This window comes from Callionymus lyra, chromosome 1 (assembly GCF_982586985.1).
Source record: "Callionymus lyra chromosome 1, fCalLyr1.hap1.1, whole genome shotgun sequence".
Taxonomy (NCBI): Eukaryota; Metazoa; Chordata; class Actinopteri; order Syngnathiformes; family Callionymidae; genus Callionymus; species Callionymus lyra.
This window is the reverse complement of record NC_141818.1, coordinates 34,310,789-34,331,979: the sequence shown is the minus strand read 5'-3', so window position 1 is coordinate 34,331,979 and position 21,191 is coordinate 34,310,789. Positions and strand designations below refer to the sequence as shown.

The 21,191-nt window shown below is 39.0% G+C and overlaps 2 protein-coding genes across 3 annotated transcripts; both read right to left on the bottom strand.

The window, feature by feature from the left end:
• Positions 1-4,987: 4,987 nt before the first annotated feature.
• On the bottom strand, positions 4,988-13,265 carry cpz (carboxypeptidase Z). 2 transcript variants are annotated; one of them, XM_087804002.1, is made up of 13 exons: positions 13,074-13,265; positions 12,770-12,802; positions 11,638-11,689; positions 11,243-11,565; positions 10,957-11,172; positions 10,641-10,837; positions 9,947-10,108; positions 8,126-8,284; positions 7,922-8,057; positions 7,717-7,856; positions 6,470-6,569; positions 5,461-5,606; positions 4,988-5,407 (listed from the first exon to the last, which is right to left on the bottom strand). In XM_087804002.1, exons 1-13 carry the CDS (start codon positions 13,165-13,167, stop codon positions 5,204-5,206), a joined length of 1,962 nt encoding a protein of 653 aa, XP_087660128.1. In that variant the 5' UTR covers positions 13,168-13,265; the 3' UTR covers positions 4,988-5,203. The 2 variants fall into 2 exon arrangements, with proteins under 2 accessions (XP_087660128.1, XP_087660121.1); XM_087803995.1 differs by having other exon boundaries at positions 10,602-10,837; positions 13,074-13,264.
• An 860-nt stretch (positions 13,266-14,125) lies between these two features.
• gpr78a (G protein-coupled receptor 78a) lies at positions 14,126-20,512 on the bottom strand. The gene is made up of 3 exons (XM_087783217.1): positions 19,420-20,512; positions 17,592-17,705; positions 14,126-14,857 (listed from the first exon to the last, which is right to left on the bottom strand). Exons 1-3 carry the CDS (start codon positions 20,310-20,312, stop codon positions 14,611-14,613), a joined length of 1,254 nt encoding a protein of 417 aa, XP_087639343.1. The 5' UTR covers positions 20,313-20,512; the 3' UTR covers positions 14,126-14,610.
• Positions 20,513-21,191: the final 679 nt, after the last annotated feature.

Genomic DNA, 21,191 nt, shown 5'->3' with positions numbered 1-21,191 from the left:
GTGAGTTCTTCTACTAGAGGAGATCAAAATTCTGGCTGCAGAGTTTTGTATTAACTGCAGACAAGACAGCTCCTTCGTGTTTAGACACAAAAATAAACTGTAACAATAGTCCAAACAAGAAGACACAAATGCATGGAATACAAGCTTCAGATCATGTTGTGACACCATTTTCCCAGGTCAAGATTTCAATTTGCCTAAACCCCGGGACAGTGACATGTACCCAAATGTGTGTACCTACACTTAGTAGTAACCATTTGTGTGAGATTTGTTTTCTTGGCAGGATGTTTAGGATCTCGGGGTTGAAAAGATTGACCATTCCGGAACATGGCGTCTTCTCACTGCTTTGAGATTTCCTAGAGGAGAGCGTTTAAAGTCTTTGCATTAAAGTTAAAGAAAAATGTGTTTAAAATTCTTCTTTTATTCTTTCTCTTATGGTCTGCCATAACACACTTTCCTTTCAGTTGGACTCCTCAACCTTATGCCCCGACACACAGTTAACTGTTCCTCTGCTCTTACTGTGCGCAGGTCCAGTGGAGGGCCCGGGTCTGTAATTGCTGCCTCTCTGGCATGGACGGACAGGCAGCCTGGGAGATTGAAGATGACACGCACCCATTATTAGTGAACCAAGTGCTGTTTTTGCAATTACCAAGGGTTTGGCTGAACAATCTGAATCAAACTCAGTAGCCGTTTCAAATCCAATTGGCTGAACAGCTTCATTGTGACCTACGGATAGAAGTGATGGGCTCTCTGGTTGTGGAGGTTAAAGCTTTTAAAAGGCCAACGTTAAGTCTGTTAAAGCCATTGTTCTGGAAATATGTTCTGGTAATACTCCACTTAAGAGGTAAGGACCAGAAATGTGCTTATATAAAATTACAAGAAAGTACAGTTTATTCAAAGTTTGGGTGATTTGGGAGGAAGCCGCCACCACACATACCGTTCACCAACGTACACGATTAGGTAAAGTTCCCATCAAGTCTAGACATTCATATTAGTTCTGCCTAGCAGGTCAGTAGAGGTGGCCTGACTCGGAGCCAGCCAGCCGCTCAGGCATGAGGAGTGTTTGAACCTGGCGGAGGCTGCAGAGCCCGGTACTGGAGCCGAGCTTGTGCTTGTTGTGCCGGCAGCCAGTAGCTGCTGTGTACCTGCGATCCCACTGACGGTAATCCAACATGGCAGCCCCGAGGGCAGAGCCCATACAACTTTCTCAGCCTATTCCCAGTAATTGGTGACCCTTGAACCTGCCCTTCGTATAAAGGAAGGGAAGGAAGGGGAGGGAAACGGGAAGAGGGGGTGCGGGACAAGGATAGTCAACAGAGACGTTGGAAAAGAAGAGACAGGGTCATGAAGAGGAAAAGGGAGACAGAAGGTACAAAAATCAAGGAGACACAAGCTCGGTTGCAAAGGTTATCCCGGATGGATTAAAAGTTCAATTGAGAGCAAAGAAAGTCCGTAGCCCAGTCTCATCAGCCAAAATCTAACAAAAACCTTTGTCTCTAGTCGGGTATCTTACTTATCTTAGTGGTAAAAAATTAAATAATTAAAAGGACAATGGCATTGCAAGCAAAACAAGATAAATGTGTTTCGACAGATAAACAAAAGATAAAAACCATGGCGCGGTTTGCATTTCTGGAAAATTCGAAACAGCGCAATAAAACCTGTGAATTTGCGCAGTTTGCTGGCTTCCAGAAATACATATGCAGTGGTGAAGGTCGTTCACATCGACCCAGAGACAACACAAGGGATGCCACAAACACGTTTATTTTCGGGCCCCCGGGTCGCCTTAACCCAGATATAACACAAGGGTTAAAAAAGTTTCTCCGGAAATAACACGTCACATAACTTCACATACTTAGCTGAACAAATAGTTTGAACTTATGTGTTGCAATACATGTGCATCAGTTGCCAGCTAAAGCGTCGCAAAATATGAACATTTTGTTGCAAAACAGGAGGTATGTTTTAAATTCAAAAGCAGTTTGGCGATCAAATACCCCACCTTTACGTGTGAAAAATCAGATAGTAAACAGGGCACAGTTATTTCCTAAAGTCAATGAGGAGAAAACCAGGGATTTCCACTGATCAAGTTCCAAATTGTACTGTGTTCTTGGGATAATAGTCGTGGTTTTATGCACCGAGTGTCCCTCTTGTCCATCTGCGAGCGGTTCCTATTAGCGTGTTCCTCGGCGCGGCCCTGTCTGTGCGGGTTTACCTATGCAGTATGAATCCATTTGTCTCCACTGACGGAAAAATAATTGCAAAGCAAACAAATCATCCCTGCCACATTGAGCAGGCCTCCACTCCTGGGGCAGAACTGCTAGATAGCTTCACCGACGAACGTCGGGCTGACGGGAAACGAGAGGGGGAAGGAAGGGCAGGCGAAAAAAAAAAAAAAGGGTGAACGTTGGGTGGAGTTGAGACGAGAGTGGTTTGGCATTTCTATTATACATGCAGGGTGTTAACAAGTGTTAAGTTGGAGACAGTGATGCAGTCGGATTGAAAGTGACTACATGGCACACTGGGGAAGGCAGAAGAAGGAGAGAACTCTGGGAAAGTCTGGCAGACGGAACCGTAGTCCAGGAACATGAGGACGAGACATCTGGTAACACGTTGAGGAAAATTATAGCGAAAGGATAAAAAAAAAGATACAACTCTTAAAATGTCACAACAGTTCTGTTACATGGAACCAGCTCTTGGTGGAAAGAAGGTATTTTTTTAAAACACAAATGCTTTTGGAAAAGATTCAGTGACAACATCAAGAGAGGAACGGAAAAAAAAGAGTCATATTAGGGTCCTTGAGGACGGAAATGTGGGGGTCCTATGTGGCATTTTTGAGGCGCAAACTGTAAATGCAACGCATGGGTTTCTACCTCCATAAGAACACACTTAAAAACATACAAATACCTCTGTACTGCTCGTCTGTGACGTCCATCTTGTATAGTAATAATCAATAGTAATCTAGATTATTGTTCATTATTTTTATGTGTAGCCCTTAACACAGGTTTGATGGACTGGTACGTGGACCGGCATCTCGGTTTATTGACATTTGTTAAGTGAAGGTCAAAGTGTGAAGTGGCTGTGGCGAGGGTCAGCACCTTCAAGTCAGGGGTCGAACTTCTCGGAAACAAGACACAAACACTTTTTTTTAAGCTCCCTTCAGGCCATTTAAACAAAAACAACAAACGTGGTCACCAGTTCAGGATGAAGTGGTGAACAGGTGGAGTGATGACTTTCTTCAGTGGCTGAGAACACCAATGGTTTGAGTATCTGTACTTGTACTCAACTCTCTGTGTGAGACTTTTACTCCACTACACATGACTGCAATAATTATACTTTTATTTTGAAACTTTTCTCCGCAGTGTAAGTAAGTAAGTAATTTATTCTGGAAAAAAAACTTTTTTTTGGTGTAAAGGCTTTTCAGAAAAGTTAATAATATTTAACATATATATGTGTGTGTGTGTGTGTTTCATAAAATGTTTTAATATATTATTTTATTTGTTTGGCTAATGAAATAGTCAATATTGTTGATAAAATAGGAATTTTTTTTTGGAAACCTCCCATTTTTCTGTATTTATCTTCAGAACTTTGGAGAGAGACTCAAATCCCATTATAAATATCACAAGTTTATACACTCTAAATAATGTTTTCAATATATCTGTATGATCAACCTAATGAAATATAAAGAAAAAAGTGGTAAAAAGAAATAAAAAAAAAAATCCTAAATGAAGATGTTGATCCATAATTACATCACATTTCTGACATAAGTATAAACCTATGGTTTTGTCTCTCTTGACTCAATTTGATTCATTATGACCCGAGTCTACTCCCGTCACAGTCTGGAGCGCCACCTAGAGCAGCAGTTCGCGACAAAGATTAGGAGCGGTCGCTGAGCTTTATCAAATGAGTTCAATCAAAGGTCACTTTGCGCCGTGGCAGACGGATCGTGAAGGTCAGAGGTCACACGCGAGGAAGCGAGCGGATCTTACTGACTTTGGAACAAATCCTGGAGACAATTTAACAACACGTGAAACACACAAACACAAAGAATGAGTGAATATATTGGAGCAATTATGGAATCAAAATATCAGATTAAATGTGATGCATTCCCTGCATTCATAACTAGTACTTTAATCGTTAATTCTAGACTAAATATGAACAATTTTACCGTTAAGTTAAAGGAAAATATTTGTATTAAACGATGGTCAAACAAGTCTGGCCTGAAGTTTGAGAGCAGATCAATATTCACCACCAAGATTTCAGGCAAAACTCAAACTTTTTGTCTGTTCAAAAGAATAAATTACTTCATCATTTTCTCATATATTGATCCTTTGATCCGCCACAATATTGAGTTTCAATTAGCAATTTTGATTTAATTTAAAAAATAGATTAGATCAGTTGAATGGATTAAAGAACATAGGTAATTAAGTTTCAAGAATAAACTTTTTATTTAACTTTTTTCTAAAAGTGTTATATAAAACAATTGTTTTTATCTTTTGAAATATTTATATATTAAATTGATTTATGTATTTAATAACGTTCTATCGCTTTGCTAAAACAATTGTCCTATTAATCGTTTTTTTCTTAAAAAGTATTTATTAAACTCTATATTTTCAATAACATTTAATTGTTTTGCTAAAACAATTGTACTTGTTATTTTTGAGGTATTTACTTTTTTTAAATTTAAATTATATATTTTTAATAACGTTATATCGTTTTTGCTAGAACAATTGTCCTATTTATCTTTTGAAATATTTATTTATTTATCAATATGATTATAATTTAAACGTTTCATTTTATTTTTTCTGGTTCTGTTCTTTTCTAAACTGGACCAAAAACTATTTCCTGAGTTGGCAAAAAGCATGATTTTATATCTTCTATATTTCTTTGATGTTATCAAAACAAATAAAAAATGACTTGCTTACGTTCTTTCTGGTGCTGGTGCTCCAAAGAAAATGCATCAGAATAACTTTTAAAAATAAAAAAAAAGTCATCATTTTACATCCAAACTTTTCCCTTTATTACCAAATCGTGCAGAATTTTCCTTTTTTTTTTTTTTTTTACAAAATATCGAACGCTTTTTAAAAATTATCTGTAAAGAGTAGTGATTGATCATGTGGTGAGATAAAATAAAAAAGTGCTATTATGTTTCAAACCTTCTGGTTCAGTTTATGGTGCTGATGAAGCGGATCTTAACGTCGCTACAGTGTGTTTAGATACTTCTGAGCAGCCAGTTTGGAGGGGAGACGCCCGACTGGGCGAAGTAGTTCCACCACCAGGGCTTCTCCTCCCGCTCCGGTCCTCTCCCGCCTGAATCCGGATCTCCGAAGCGCTCGAACTGGTTGTAGGGGTCGAACCGATCCCAGGTGTCGACGGTGGGGAAGAGGTGGTCGTCGATGTCCGGCTCTACGGGAACCTGGAGCGGGAAAGTTAAAAGACGATATTTAAATAATAAATCAATTCACGAACCTTCTCCAGGACAAAGTCCACTCGTCCAGCTTTGTTCATGTTGTGAGGCAGATGCACCCGCTTGCTCACTCTGGAGTATCCTCTGGCCGTGGCCGTCAGGATGTGAGTGCCGGGGTTTAGAAGTCGCCAGTAGTCGCCGTCTTCCGCTGGGGGAGGAAGACGAGACGATCAATGTGTTGGTGAACTTACCTCAGGAAAGTTTCCTCCTTTATCTGCGACAATTCGTTGTCAATACATTTAAAAAAAAATATGAGACTTTGAAAAGTTGGGATTTAGTCAGCAGCTGCTTCCTGAGCTCTATCCAAGGTGTGTGAGGGAGAGGTACCGCAGGTCCTTCCTCCCTGCTGCCATCAGACTCCACAACAAGAACACAGCAAGATAAATATTTAACAGCATCTTTTCTTCTTGTGTTTTTCTTCTTGTTACTTTTGTAAATATGATAGTGTATATATAATATAGGGCAGATTTTTATTCTATTCTATTTAGATCTTTCTTTTCATTTTATTATTCTATTTCTGGGTGTTTTTTATTTGAGGTATTGCGCTTGCTGTTGTTTAAACTGAATTTCCCCTCGCGGGACAAATAAAGGATTTCTGATTCTGATTCTGATTCTAATATCAGTCTATAGAAAATCTGACTTGTAGCCATTAGCTCTGCTTTCATACATCTTGTCTTTTACTCCAACTAAAATGGTTGAGTGTTTATCTACACAACGTAATATCGGCATCAAAGTTAAATCTGGAGTAAAAACGAAATGGAGAAACGGTATAAAAAACAAAATATATTAAATATTAAATCAACAATAACATATTAGGTCAAAAAGAAAATAGTAAAAACGAAATGTGTGTGTTTTCTTTTAAAGGGTTTGAGGAAAGGAAACATAAACATTGAAATAAATAATGCAATTAATGACCAAAAATATATAGTTTAAAGAAAAATAACAAAGTTTTTTTATAAATGATTATAATTAGGAGAGACACGTGTCTGCGAGACAATACTTGATATTTACCTGTCGTGACGTCTTTTCTGACGCCTCTGACAGACACTGTTGCACCTTTGATCCCGTTTCCATTCTCGTCCTTCACGACTCCTTTCAGCCCGCGATGGACCTGTTTGTCGAGAGAACATTGTTTTTCTTGACCTGTTGTTGCTTCTACGTCAGAAGTGATTCTAAGACGCATATGCGCAGCTTAGTAGCGCCATCTAGTGGCTAATATAGGTTTGACAACGACCGAACCTGACGTATTTAAAATATGCATTACGTTTTCTTGGTGGAAATAACTGTTAGTAAAACTGATATATTTATTTATTTATTTATTATTCTCAAAGGTTTTTGCTGCTTTCTGGATGGAAAATGCATTAAAAAAAATAAATAATTAAATGTATTATTTATTTATTCTAATTTTGTCTGTCAAACACTATCATTAACTTTATTTTTTTAATAATAAGGTATTTCTCGTAATTCTTTCTTCTTTTTGGGCTTTATTCAGTGGCAAGTCGCTGTGTTTTCTATTTATTTACATTGTTTTATTTTTATTTTTGATGGATAGAAATATACCTCTGACTGAGAGAAAAGTGACATTGTTGGCAGCAGCCATTTGTAAAGAAACATAAAAATGCAGTATTGAAAAATGTAGAGATCAAATACACCACAATAACCAAGATAAGATGATATATAAGTAAGTAAGTAAGTAAGTGCTTTAACAATCAAAACAATATTCAATTAAGTATAAACTTTAAAGGCCAAGATAAAACTGATAACACAACAGGTGTTCCAGAAAATCAAGGAAAAGCCTGAACAAATAAAAACGTCTTAAGATGTTTCTTGAAGGAGTCAGTAGATCCATCAAACACAGAAGGAGAGGAAGATCGTTCCAAAGCTTAGGAGCAACAGCCTGGAAGGATTTCTCTCCTCTGGTCCTGACCATGAATAGATCTGAAACTAAGAACCAGAATTTTAAAGTTGATCCTGAAAGAAACTGGAAGCCAGTGAAGAGTTTTAAGGATCGGAGAAATGTGAGTTCTTCTACTAGCAGGTCAGAATTCTCGCTGCAGAGTTTTAACAGAAATAACCGTGTGTTTTCGTGGCCTGGCAATTCTGGTAGTTTATCCAGTTACTTCAGTCTTTTTTAATATAATTATGTTTACATTTATACGCTATCTGGATTTCTATTTGCTTTCCCAAACCCTCGCTGCTGTAAAGCACATTCATTAAGACACACATTAAATAATTGTATCCAGAACAAAAACACTTACAGACTCCAAGAAGCTGAGCAGAGCTTCTTTGTTCCTCTTCCACTCCGGGTAGAGTTCAGACTCCGCGGGGAACTTGTCGCAGCCAAGCTCCACGGTGATCTCCAGACAGTTGGTGTGCAGGTAGTTGAAGTCTGACATGCCTTGGACGACATTTTTAACAACATTAAGAGGTTCAAGTGAATGGAAGCTGAGGAGTCCATCTCACCTCCAGCAAAACTGTACCAGAGCGCCCCGTTGATGATGCCCCTGGTTCGGTAAAAAGAGGCTCCGCATCTGTCCGTGTCGTTGTCCGACATGGAGGCGTGCGCGTCGGCGTAGGTGCGAGCGAGCTGCTTGAAGATCTACGACAAGTGGCGTCGGCGTTAGTGTTTTGGATTGAAGCTGGACTATCGAGCCTATGTGTCGGCACCTGCTCGTCCGGGGTGGGCGACAGCATCTTCTCCTCTTGTGGGTGTCTGGAGAAGTCGAAGGGGTACGAGATGACCAGCTCACCTCCATGGAGGCTGGCAGACTGGACGAAGGGCAACGACCTGACCCACTTCATCACGGCGTAGGTCTCTGGCGCCACCTAGAGGACGGATTGCGCATCAGACACGAACAGCAGAAGAAAAAGTCAATTTTTGTCACCAGTTTTTTATGTTTTTTTGTAGGGGGGGGATTGTTTGTAGTTGTCAAGTTGTGTTAAATTGTGTAATGGTTGTACTATTATGCGACAATTTCATAAATTTTGTCAAATGTAAGGTTGTGAGAAAATATTGATACACTGATATACTCTACCAATATACCGGATCAAGTTCGACAGCACAGTATCCAATTTTTTGGTGATATTTTTTAAGCATACAAATGATATTTAATTTTTATCATAGTTTGTCTGTGTGTTTTCATTTCAATTAAGTGTTAATACAATAAAATGATTTGTTTTTTTCTTTGTTTTTGTTTTCTACAATTAACATGCAAAGCATTAGTTCATTTTTGTGCTCCAATTAAACCTCCGTCCTCTAGATGGTGGGATTCATCACGTCCTCCTTTCTAAAGGAAAAATGAAATCCCACAAGATCCTGGCCATGACTGAGGACAAGAGGATACAGCTGATTTTAGCAGCTTTTAAAGCTGATGATTGGACTATTTTGGTTTCAAATGATAGCAGTTACGACTTTCCAAGATTCATGTGGTCAGTAAATTCAGCAACACCAGAGTCAAGTACTCGACAATACCAATACACAACTGTTCCTACAGTATCACAATATATCGTCTCGTGCCTCTGTATTGTGATACTTAATATATCGTCAGATTCTTGCCAATACACAGCTGCATTTAAAAAAGTTTAGTAACCTATATTATCGTTGACTAGCGAGACCTTGTCTCCTTCAGAGATAAATGTGTCTGTTAAGGACTGTGTTTAGAACAAGTAGTTATTGTTTTTTCTGCGTTAGATCCTTTGTTGTGTGATTTGGTTTAGTGTTTCTGAAGTTACAATAAGCCACTAATTGTACATGTTTATTCGTAGTGATGGATTAGTGACACTTTTCCACAAAATGTTCCTCAAGATCAGAGATCACGGATAAAAATGAAATTCAAATAAAAGGTTGTTTATGCCTTGTGTTGTCTCTGGATCAAGGTGACTGACCTCCCTGACTTCAGAAATACATATGCAGGGGTGGAGGTCGTTTACCTTAAATACATTTGTTTTCAGGCCACCGGGTCACCTTGACCCAGAGATAACACAAGGGTTAAAGACAGATCAGAGAGTGCCATCAAGTGGCCCTTTAAAGGAGGACGCAGCACCATGAAGTAGAACCCATTAAGGCATTCCACGATGCAAGTGTCATTACGTTCAGTGGATTTTTAGTATGAACTGAAATCAGAACATATTCCATGAGTGGAGTGAGTGCACCATATCCTTGAGTCAATAAGGTCAGATAGATAAGAAGATAGATTTATTACAAAACTTTAATTTTAAAAATGTTGGTTCTCATGCAGGTACTCATGCAATGACCATTGATTTAAGTAAAACAGGACTAAGAAACTATTTCCAGTCTCTTAAACCAGACACGAAAGTCATTATAACTCAAATAAAAATGGATTTTAAACTAAATGTTGTCTAAACACTGGACTAGACTGAAAGGCTATGACTACTATAAATAGTTAAGACATCTAGTCTTAAACTAAACTAAAAATAATACTGTATTTATTGTTTATTTCCCAGATGGTTTTGAAAACTGTGTCTTACCTTTCCAAACCAGTACGCATCAGGGATCGGGATGTGGTCGATGCGGAAGTGTCTGCTGCGCCGATTAAGGTAAAAGACAGACGTCAGGTCGGGAAAGTTTCGGTTCAGGTCGATGTTCTGGGCGTTGGTCCGTCCGTTGGTCCAGCCGTTCAGCAGGTGACCCTGTTGTTAATCATTCCAAAAAGAAACTGGCTTCATTAGGCTTTGACATCTCCAGTTGACTGATGATGGGATGGATTTTCAGTCATCAAAGGAAGCATTGATTATCAGAAGCAAATATTGAGGATGTTAGTCGGACAGCGCTAGAAGATTTCCAGCCAATATTTGTTACTTCTGTTATTGTTAACATCAAGACAAGACCACATATCTGTTAGGAAGAAATGAAAGTGTTTAACCTGTTAGCACCAAGAGGTGAACTGGTGACCCCACCTGTTGACCGAGGCAACTGCGACCTTTAACGGAAGGTAGGAAGTTAAAAAAGAGGAATTATAATTAAACTGGTTGAGTAAACTTAGTGTAGGATTATGAGTTTAAGAAAACAAGTCTGTTAATAGTAAAGTGTCAGGAGTTGTATTCCTCACATGCGGTCAGATCCAAGGAAGGAGGAGTGAAAAGGCAGATCATTGTGGTTTGTCTCATCTTTAACAATATTTACTTCCTGTTCGGTGAGCTCGGTGTCACTGCTGTCTGCTACCTCTGATGCTGCCAACTCATAACCATCTGGGTTCATGGAGGCCAGGAGATGGATGCGGGTGTTGTTGATGATGGTCTGGATGCGCTGGTTCCCTAGAAGGTACTCTGAGCACAGGTACTGGGCCAGATAGATCAGCAGCTGGCGGCCCAGGACTTCGTTTCCATGCATGTTGCCGATGACTTTGACCTCTGGCTCCACTAGAGGAAGATTCGATAATTCATAGTGAGGCTTTGAAACACTGTCGAACCCAGGAAATAACCTGATGCGCAGGTCCCCGGTATGAAAGTGTCATCACAGTAGCTGATCCCATACTCACAGAGCTCATGGCGTCCTGGATTGCTGCTGAACTCTATAACCATCAGGTCTTTGCCTTCGTTGCTGCGACCAATGCTGTAGACCTGAGCGATGTTTGAGCACTTGGCGGCCGTTCTCTTTAGCAAACTGTACATCTGAGGGTTTGTGGCGTACGTGAACTGGATGATGGTGCTGGGTTCCTCGGGGGAGAAGCTGGATACTGCTTGCTCCTGTCTGGCTGAAGATAGAAAACCACAAATGGATGAAGGAGACGTACCTACCTTGTTTACGGCATAAATTACTTTTACCCTTTAGTCCTGCCAGAGGGTCGAAACAGCCCTCTCGGTCGCTGGCGAAGAAGCGGTCACAGTCCAGAAAGTATGGCCAGGCCATGTCGATGGCCTCGAAAGCGTGACCACAATCCCTCCTGAGTGCCTCGCAGGTGCTTCGGCACGGTTTGATCATCTTGTCGTTCCTACAAGGCGACGCCAGCACAGAGCAGCCGACCAGGCGGATGTCAGGCGAGCATTCACCGTTCAGAAGACCATGGATGACGCTTAGAAGGAGGTACTCTGGACCAGATTCTGCGTCCGCGCGAGTTCGGTGGCCAAGGATGTTGGGAAATATAGTTCTAGATTTTTTTTAAAAAACAGATCAGTCCTGATGTTGAGAGACTTGAAAGATACTGTTGTACTTAACTTACCTAGAGTAGTCCATGTCATTGCAATAGCCCAGGTTGAGTTCTGTGCAGGTGGCTGTGAAGGTGAAGAGGACTTAATACAGTGACGAGATGACTTCAGGTATTAAAACTTGGATTTGTATTTGAATCTTAATGCAAATAAAATTGCATGTCACTAGAGCCATTTCGATTGCTGTAAACAAGTTTCTATATGCATGTCATCTGGATTCTGGAGGATTCGTTTCATGTTTCAGAACATATATAAAACATCTAGGGTGATAACTTTGATGTTTAAGTGGTAAGTTTGTTTAGAAATTAGAATTTTAAGCTAATACATTAAGTGATAGTTCTATGTTGGACACTGTGTAAGTGCTATGCTAGTTTGCAACACAGCTAACCCAATTGGAATGTCATTCAGAGTCATATTTTATATTATTTCTTTGTTATTAAATTAGAATGATTAAAGATTTTAGAAGTCGGGTTGTTAGCATTCACTTCAAAAGTTTCATCACTTCAACTTATGTTTCTATATTTTTCTTATATATTATGCGGCACAGGATGGTGATAATAATATTCATTATACAGGTGTTAAACTATTTTGAACTATGAGTTTATAGTATGAAGGTTATACAGATTTAATTTCAGTTGTAAATCTTTGGATAAACTTTGTCTGTGTCTTGAGATAAATTTGTTATGATATGACACTTTAAAAAAAAAAGTAATTAAACATTTATTTAACACTAATATAAAAACTCTACAATTACTTTGGAAAAAATTTCAATTGCAGTTAAAAAATATTTGTTTGCTTTCTGTTGAAATGATATGATTAATGTTGTTTGTTTTTTTGACGCTTACAGAAATATTGTGTGTTCATTTTGTAAAATAATATAACATTTTATTTCTTTTAAACGTACCATTATATTTTAACCGCTGTAAAGGACAAGTTAAGATTCAAACTAATAATAATAAAGTTAAGTAAATTAATGAATTAAATTACTAAATACAAAATAAGATTTTTTTGTAAAGAAAATGTTAGGTGTTGATTCTCAAAGAACTATCTGGACACGTGTAAATATCCCACATATCAAATAAAAAGCTGACCAAAATGTATAGATTTTATATTTAAAAATACACTTTAAAAAAATGCTTCACTTACGTTTTGCATCTGAGTCGCTGTTGCTGCATCTTCCTGTATGACAAAAGAGAATACATGTAATACAAGTACAACCGCCAGAGAGCAGCATTGTAAAACCCAACATAGACCCGGTGCCCAAGTGTTGTTTATGTCTTAATTTATCAACTCTGCAACAACACAACAATAACCGCATTCTTGTCAGTTACTACGGTGTCGCTGACGTGGTCGTGACAACTCTGTTGCGACTCTTCGTTGCCTCCGTGGCGTGCTGCGTGCACGGTCAAGCACACGCGCTGAGTTGACGCAAACTTCTAGAGGCTCTTACCCAAAAACTCGTCTCCGGGGTGACACGTCTGTGGCGGGGCGCCCCAGGAGCCTCTGGAAAGGAACACAAACACCAAGAAAGTAGCAAAAGCCATGTCCTTCGTGGAGGCTGTAGGTGATGTGGCAGAGTGCGTTTGAAACTACGATAATGACCACCCACTGAACACACACACAGAGACACAACTATCTCTTGCAACACACACACACGGTGTACTTCCTTTGTCTTCGTAGCATCTCCGGGTGAGCGCTTGTTTTGTGGATCATATTTCAGACCCAAAAAATTTCGTTACGTCATACCTTTGGCAAATATAAGCATAGCCAAGTGTACCACTAGTATCATTATTTTATACTAAATAAATTAAGTAGTGTACTTGAAGTTTACTTTTGAGATATTACACTGTAGAATAATATAATTATTAGCAAGTGTAATTTACTTCAAATACAGTATAATACTTTTTCACTGGGTAACTGTATCATTGTGGTTATCCAGAAGTCAACTGTGCAAAGGATTATGGGAGTGGGTGATGGGTGGCAGAAAACAGGCTTTTGGGGGGTTTTGTTCAAATGCATTTTCAAACATTGGATTATAGACATACGGTGGTGAAGTGGTCAAATTGACATCCATGAAGCTTGTAAAAACCTTTAAATGTAGTGTATTATAACAAAATATGTATTAGTATACATACCGAGTGAAAGGGAAAGAGAATAGTATACTTCAGTAAACTTAACTATAGCCTGTGAGTGTAGTAGTATACAGATGAGTATTTGTGTTAACTTTAAATGTTCCAATGGAGTGTGAATAAGTATCAAATTAGTATTAGATTAGTACACTACCAGTCCATATACCTTACTTTACTTACTACTTATATTCAAGTATACCTGATAAATTGACCTTAAGTATACCTTAATATCTTCATATCTTAGGTTTTGGGTAACTATTGTAATACTGTGAAACAGTTTTGTTTTGTTCTGCTTATGGAAGAGTTTAAGGGTTCAGTTATAAACGTGTGGTACGTATTTACTGTATACTTTACTAAAAAAGACTCATAGACCTTGACATCAGTGGCAGTGCATTTTATTGTTTACTAAGTGTCGTCTTACAATTCGGTCACACATTCACAAACTTCTTTTCACTGTATGGCACTGGACATGAAAAGTACACGTTTTTGGTGGAACACGAAGAACACGTATCACGATTCAAACGTCCGAGAACAGAGATGCAATTTAACGGTGAATCGGAGTAATTCTTAGCTACGCCTGAGTAGGCCATCTTGGCCAGCCCTCTGGATTAAAAGCCCACGACGCTGGAGCCACCTGGGTGGAGATATACATTGTCCCTGACAATCCTCCCAGTGAACCACGTTGTAGCTCTAACAGTCATGTGACCAAGCCCTCTTAAAAGATAGTCCTTGAGCAAGGCACACACTTATGTTCAGGTATGGGCAGCTTCGCCTTATCAGGGCCTCTAGCCTTTAACCTTTAACCTTCTTCTCGAAGGACTTTTGTATCGGAACACGGGAAACAGATGTTTGTCCGGCTCAGGTTATTCTAACGACGACACAGTTTTCCTCGGTGCTGTCCAGTGTGCTGGTGGTACTGTGGGTGGACAGGAAGTAGTGTTCTTTACCCATCAACCTGCTGATGAACGTCACCAGAACCTTTCGGTACTGTTGCCTCAGTATGCAGTAGACGAACGGGTCGGTCGATGCTTTGGCGTAGGACAGACATTTGGTGGCGATACCCAAATACCGCGGGATGTGAATCCATGGCAACAACTCCAGCAGCCTGTTGGAAGAAAAACAAAAAACATTCACACGTGTAACGTGGATGGTTGGATGGATGGATGGACGGACGGAAAGAAGTACTGATGTATTCATAAATAGAAGGACAGATGGACGAAGTAAGGATGGATGGGTGGATGGATGGATGGATGGATGGATGGATGGATGGATGGATGGATGGATGGATGGATGGATGGATGGATGGATGGATGGATGGATGGATGGATGGATGGATGGATGGATGGATGGATGGGTGGATGGATGATGGACGGACGGATGGATGGAAGGAAGTACTGATGTATTGATGAATAGATGGACAGATGGATTGATGGATGTAATGATTGATAATAGATGGATTGAAGTATTGATGGACATATGGATGGATGGATGTAATGATCGATAATAGATGGATTGAAGTATTGATGGACGGATGGATGGATGGAAGTAATAATCGGTAATAGATGGATTGAAGTATTGATGGACAGATGGATGGATGGATGGATGTAATGATTGATAATAGATGGATTGAAGTATTGATGGACTGACGTATGGATGGATATAATGATCGATAATAGATGGATTGAAGTATTGATGGACAGATGGATGGATGGATGGATGTAATGATCGATAATGGATGGATTGAAGTATTGATGGACATATGGATGGATGGATGTAATGATCGATAATAGATGGCTTGAAGTATTGATGGACAGATGGATGGATGGATGTAATGATCGATAATAGATGGATTGAAGTATTGATGGACAGATGGATGGATGTAAAGATCGATAATAGATGGATTGAAGTATTGATGGATGGATGTAATGATCGATAATATATGGATTGAAGTATTGATGGACAGATGGATGGATGTAAAGATCGATAATAGATGGATTGAAGTATTGATGGACAGATGGATGGATGGATGTAATGATCGATAATAGATGGATTGAAGTATTGATGGACAGATGGATGGATGGAAGTAATGATCGATAATAGATGGATTGAAGTATTGATGGACAGATGGATGGATGGATGGATGGATGTAAAGATCGATAATAGATGGATTGAAGTATTGATGGACTGACGTATGGATGGATATAATGATCGATAATAGATGGATTGAAGTATTGATGGACAGATGGATGGATGGATGGATGTAATGATCGATAATAGATGGATTGAAGTATTGATGGACATATGGATGGATGGATGTAATGATCGATAATAGATGGCTTGAAGTATTGATGGACAGATGGATGGATGGATGTAATGATCGATAATAGATGGATTGAAGTATTGATGGACAGATGGATGGATGTAAAGATCGATAATAGATGGATTGAAGTATTGATGGATGGATGTAATGATCGATAATATATGGATTGAAGTATTGATGGACAGATGGATGGATGTAAAGATCGATAATAGATGGATTGAAGTATTGATGGACAGATGGATGGATGGATGTAATGATCGATAATAGATGGATTGAAGTATTGATGGACAGATGGATGGATGGAAGTAATGATCGATAATAGATGGATTGAAGTATTGATGGACAGATGGATGGATGGATGGATGGATGTAAAGATCGATAATAGATGGATTGAAGTATAGATGGACAGATGGATGGATGGATGTAATGATCGATAATAGATGTATTGAAGTATTGATGGACAGATGGATGGATGGATGTAATGATCGATAATAGATGGATTGAAGTATTGATGGACAGATGGATGGATGGATTTAAAGATCGATAATAGATGGATTGAAGTATTGATGGACAGATGGATGGATGGATGTAAAGGTCGATAATAGATGGATTGAAGTATTGATGGACAGATGGATGGATGGATGTAATGATCGATAATAGATGGCTTGAAGTATTGATGGACAGATGGATGGATGGATGTAAAGATCGATAATAGATGGATTGAAGTATTGATGGATGGATGTAATGATCGATAATATATGGATTGAAGTATTGATGGACAGATGGATGGATGTAAAGATCGATAATAGATGGATTGAAGTATTGATGGACAGATGGATGGATGGAAGTAATGATCGATAATAGATGGATTGAAGTAATGATAGACAGATGGATGGATGGAAGTAATGATCGATAATAGATTGATTGAAGTATTGATGGACAGATGGATGGATGGAAGTAATGATCGATAATAGATGGATTGAAGTATTGATGAACAGATGGATGTAATGATTGATAATTGATGGATTGAAGTATTGATGACAGATGGATGTAATGATTGATAATTGATGGATTGAAGTATTGATGACAGATGGATGGATGGAAGTAATGATCGATAATAGATGGATTGAAGTATTGATGAACAGATGGATGTAATGATTGATAATTGATGGATTGAAGTATTGATGACAGATGGATGGATGGAAGTAATGATCGATAATAGATGGATTGAAGTATTGATAGATATCAATCAATCAATAATACATGGATGAATAGTTAAAGAGATGATTGTGTCGCTTTACGATTTGATGGATGGACAGATAGAGAGACACACAGTGGATGGAAGATGGACTGAGAGAAAACTGCCTGGGAAGTAAATAATGAGGCAGAGATGAAAGAGAAAGAACAAGGAGCAGCTGGAGCCGGAAAAGCAGAAGAATGTGGAAGATGAATAACGATGGACGGACAGAAAGGAAGACTGGAAGAGAAGCAGAGGAGAAATAAAAAAGACAATATTTACCTGGTGATGACGTAGGGAGAGAAGCAGAAGACGAAGGTACCGATGAAGATGCAAATCTTCTTGGTCGCTCGCTGTCTTCTCTTCTTCTGCTGCGCCAAACACCTCTCCTTCACACTGACACACAACCCACACGATTCACATGAGTGCACTTTCTCCAGGAACACCGTCAGTGAAGCATTCAGACTGTCCATAAAGTTTTATGTCCACCATCAAAGTATCGCAGGGACATATAGCTGAAGCTCTCTGGACTGCCTCGAGCTATCAATAAAGATCGTTTAGTCAGTCTTGGATGTTAAACTCCTACTGAGCTCTGTGAAATACTCGTCGCAAATGGCGTCACCAGTGGTGTTATCGACAGGAAGTGTTATTCGGACAATGAATAATTTAATTTAACTCGCCAATCATTTAAAATAGATGTATATTTCTTCTTTCAAGTAGAGGTCGCTAGCTTAAACAAGCTAGCCATAGCTAGAAGGTGTTCCGTGAAAGTTTAAAAGCTAGAAAAGCTGGAATATACAGTTTAACGTGACAATATTCAGAAATATATGTGGAAATTAACACGGAAAGTAAATACATATATACGTTTCGGTTTAAAGAATTGAATTTTCCTTTTATTTACATTATACATGTATTTGAGATTCCTAGCATCGATTTATTTACGTATTAATCTTTAAAAAGTATATTTTGTATAAAATATCCTTCTCATTTGTCTCTTTTATTGTGAAATACTTAAAACTATTCACTATTTTTGTTACTATGTAGTTTTATAAACTGGATTTTTGTATCTGAAATTGTATTTTTATTATTATGTTTGTTGTTGTTGTTTTACAATTTCTATTTTTAAAAGAGAAAAATAAAATAAAATAAGTTCATTTTAGGAACACAATTGACAACCTTTTTTTTTGGTGGACGTGTATTAATTTCCTTTCTTGCCCAGCAACGGTTTGTTGTTATTTATTCTACTTTTAAATTTAAAAATAAATGAAGAAACAACGTTAAAGAACACAATGTTGGGCTCATATGTCCAATAGTAGCCGTATTTCTATTGACAATATACATTTATTTGAGAATCAATCATCTTTAAACATATATTATGTATGAAATAAAAAGTTACATCTCATTTGTCTCTTTTATGGCTAAACATATGCCGCACATAACGTTTTTAAATTTATAAACAGACAACCTTTTGTTTGTTTGTGGATTTTTGTTTGTCGTTTTACACTGTAATTTTTATTTTATTTAATTTTAATTTTTATGGACTACCTTTTTTTTGTTTGTAGATTTGTATTAATTTCCTTTCTTGCCCAGCAACCATTTAAATAAATATTGTGACAAATTCTTACCGTATTTCTACTTCACTTCTACATTTATTTGAGAATCCTGAAACTATATATATATATATATAATTTTAAAGTAGAAAATGATAGTATTAAAATGACAAACCGTTGCTTGGCAAGAAATAAGATACAAAACCAAAGGTTGAAAAAGTATATTTTAATTTTAAAAAAGCAACAAATGAGAAGGAGGTTTTTAATTTCGTACAGATAAACGTTTAAAGATAAATACGTTTCTAAATCAACGCCAGGATTAGTCACGATATTTATTTAAACCGTTGTTGGGCAAGAAAGGAAATGAATACAAATCTATAAGATTTATAATATATATATATATATACTGTATATAAATATATATTTTTAATAATTATTATTATATTATATAAGGGTTTAGGAGCACAATGGTGGGGTCATGTGACAAATACTTTTTTATGTAATATTTAAAGACAAGTTGCAGTTTGAAGTACTTTAAGAATCCATATTGTGAAGCATACCTGGGGTGGATGTCGACCAGCAGCAGCAGCGTCTGCACCGTGATCACGTCGATCCTCTTGCAGTGGGACTTGGCGACCCTCAGAACTTTGAGATACGCCACGCAGAGGACCAGGAGGCTGAAGGCGAAGCTGCTGCCGTGGAAGAGCGCCGTGAAGGTGGCGAAGGCGGGCAGCTGCTCGCGTCTCTCCGCGCTCAGGTGCACCGTGCACGACGCGTAGGTGCGGCTGTACCCGCCCCAGTCCATGGTCAGCTGCGTCAGCGAGAAGGTCAGGGACTGGAGCCAGGAGTACGCCACGATCAGGAGCGCGTCCCTGCAGCGCATCTTGGAGCTGTAGCTGAGCGGGAAGACCACCGCCACCCACCGGTCCACGCTCAGCGCCGCCATGCTCAGCATCGCGTTGCTGGTCAGGAAGGTCTCCGAGAAGCTGACCGCCTGGCAGAAGAGGTCCCCCAGGGGCCGCGGCGGGGAGTCCTCGGCCACCCCGATGAAGGTGGCGGGCATGTTGAGCGCCGCCAGCAGGATGTTGGAGAAGCACAGGTTGAGGATGAAGATGCCGGGCACGTGCGACCTCAGGTCCGCGCTCTGGGTGAAGCACAGCAGGACGGACGAGTTGGTGACCAGGGACACCACCGCGACCACCACGATGGACACCTCCAGGAGGAAGTCCGGGATGCTCATCTTTAGTTTCCTTTTTTCGTTTTTTTTTAGTTTTTTAGAGAAGATGCTGAGGAGAGAGCACCATGGTCGTCCGGCACCTGAACTCTCACAGCTTTCAAACTGTGCAAGTGTGCCACTGTGCGTGATGGATCGCGCATGCGCGCTGAGCAGCGCCTCCTCTTCGTGCGCCCTGCACGTGCGATGGGGAGCAGCCGCGTGTTGAGCAATATTCATACATCAGCTGACATGACGACCCCTCAACTCCCCTCCCAACCCCCCCTAAAATAAATAAAAAATAAAATAAAGCTTGGCGGTGTCAGGACGCGCACATCAAACTTGTCAAGTATCCTCACATTCCATCACACACACACACATACACACACACAAAGAAATCAAAACAGCACGAGGGAGATTCTCAAATCACCATGGCAACACCAAAGTCTCCAGTGTCTTCTTCACTCTTTGAACTTCTGCGGAAAACTGATGCCCACCATCTGATCGCATCGTTGATGTGAAAACAGCTGTGAGGCGACAGAGGAGGAGGGAAAAAAAACGTTTGATTTTAAAAAAGAAACCTGTAAACTAGTGAAAAAAGAGAGAAAAGAATGCTGACAATAAAGCTCTTTAGGCCAAAATAAAAAGGCTGAGACTTGATATTCTTTGTGCATATTAAAAAATATGTTTTCCTAAGTTCAGACCAGAATATTCACACAGTTATTTTAATTGAGAATATTTTAAAACAATGTATTAAAAAGGATTAAACAATAAAGAATCAAATCTCAGAGTCTCATTATAAGAGCATAATCAAAACACACGTTTATGTTCTGATATGTAGGATTTTTCTTCTTTTCTTCAACAATATACCACGTTGTAATGAATCAGTTCCTGAGATTCTTTGCGTATTTTTCACAAGTTAAGTGTTAGTCATTAACCCATAAACTTTAACTTAATATATTTATATAAATAATCATTTGGAAACAAAAAATATCAAACTCTTGCTCTACGATAAATAACCCTCGATTTATTTAATGATGTGTTGTAAACTGAGCGTCTCAGCAGGACTTTAGGTATGTCACGCCAAACCTGTGGCGGGGGAGGGTCTAAAGTGAGTGG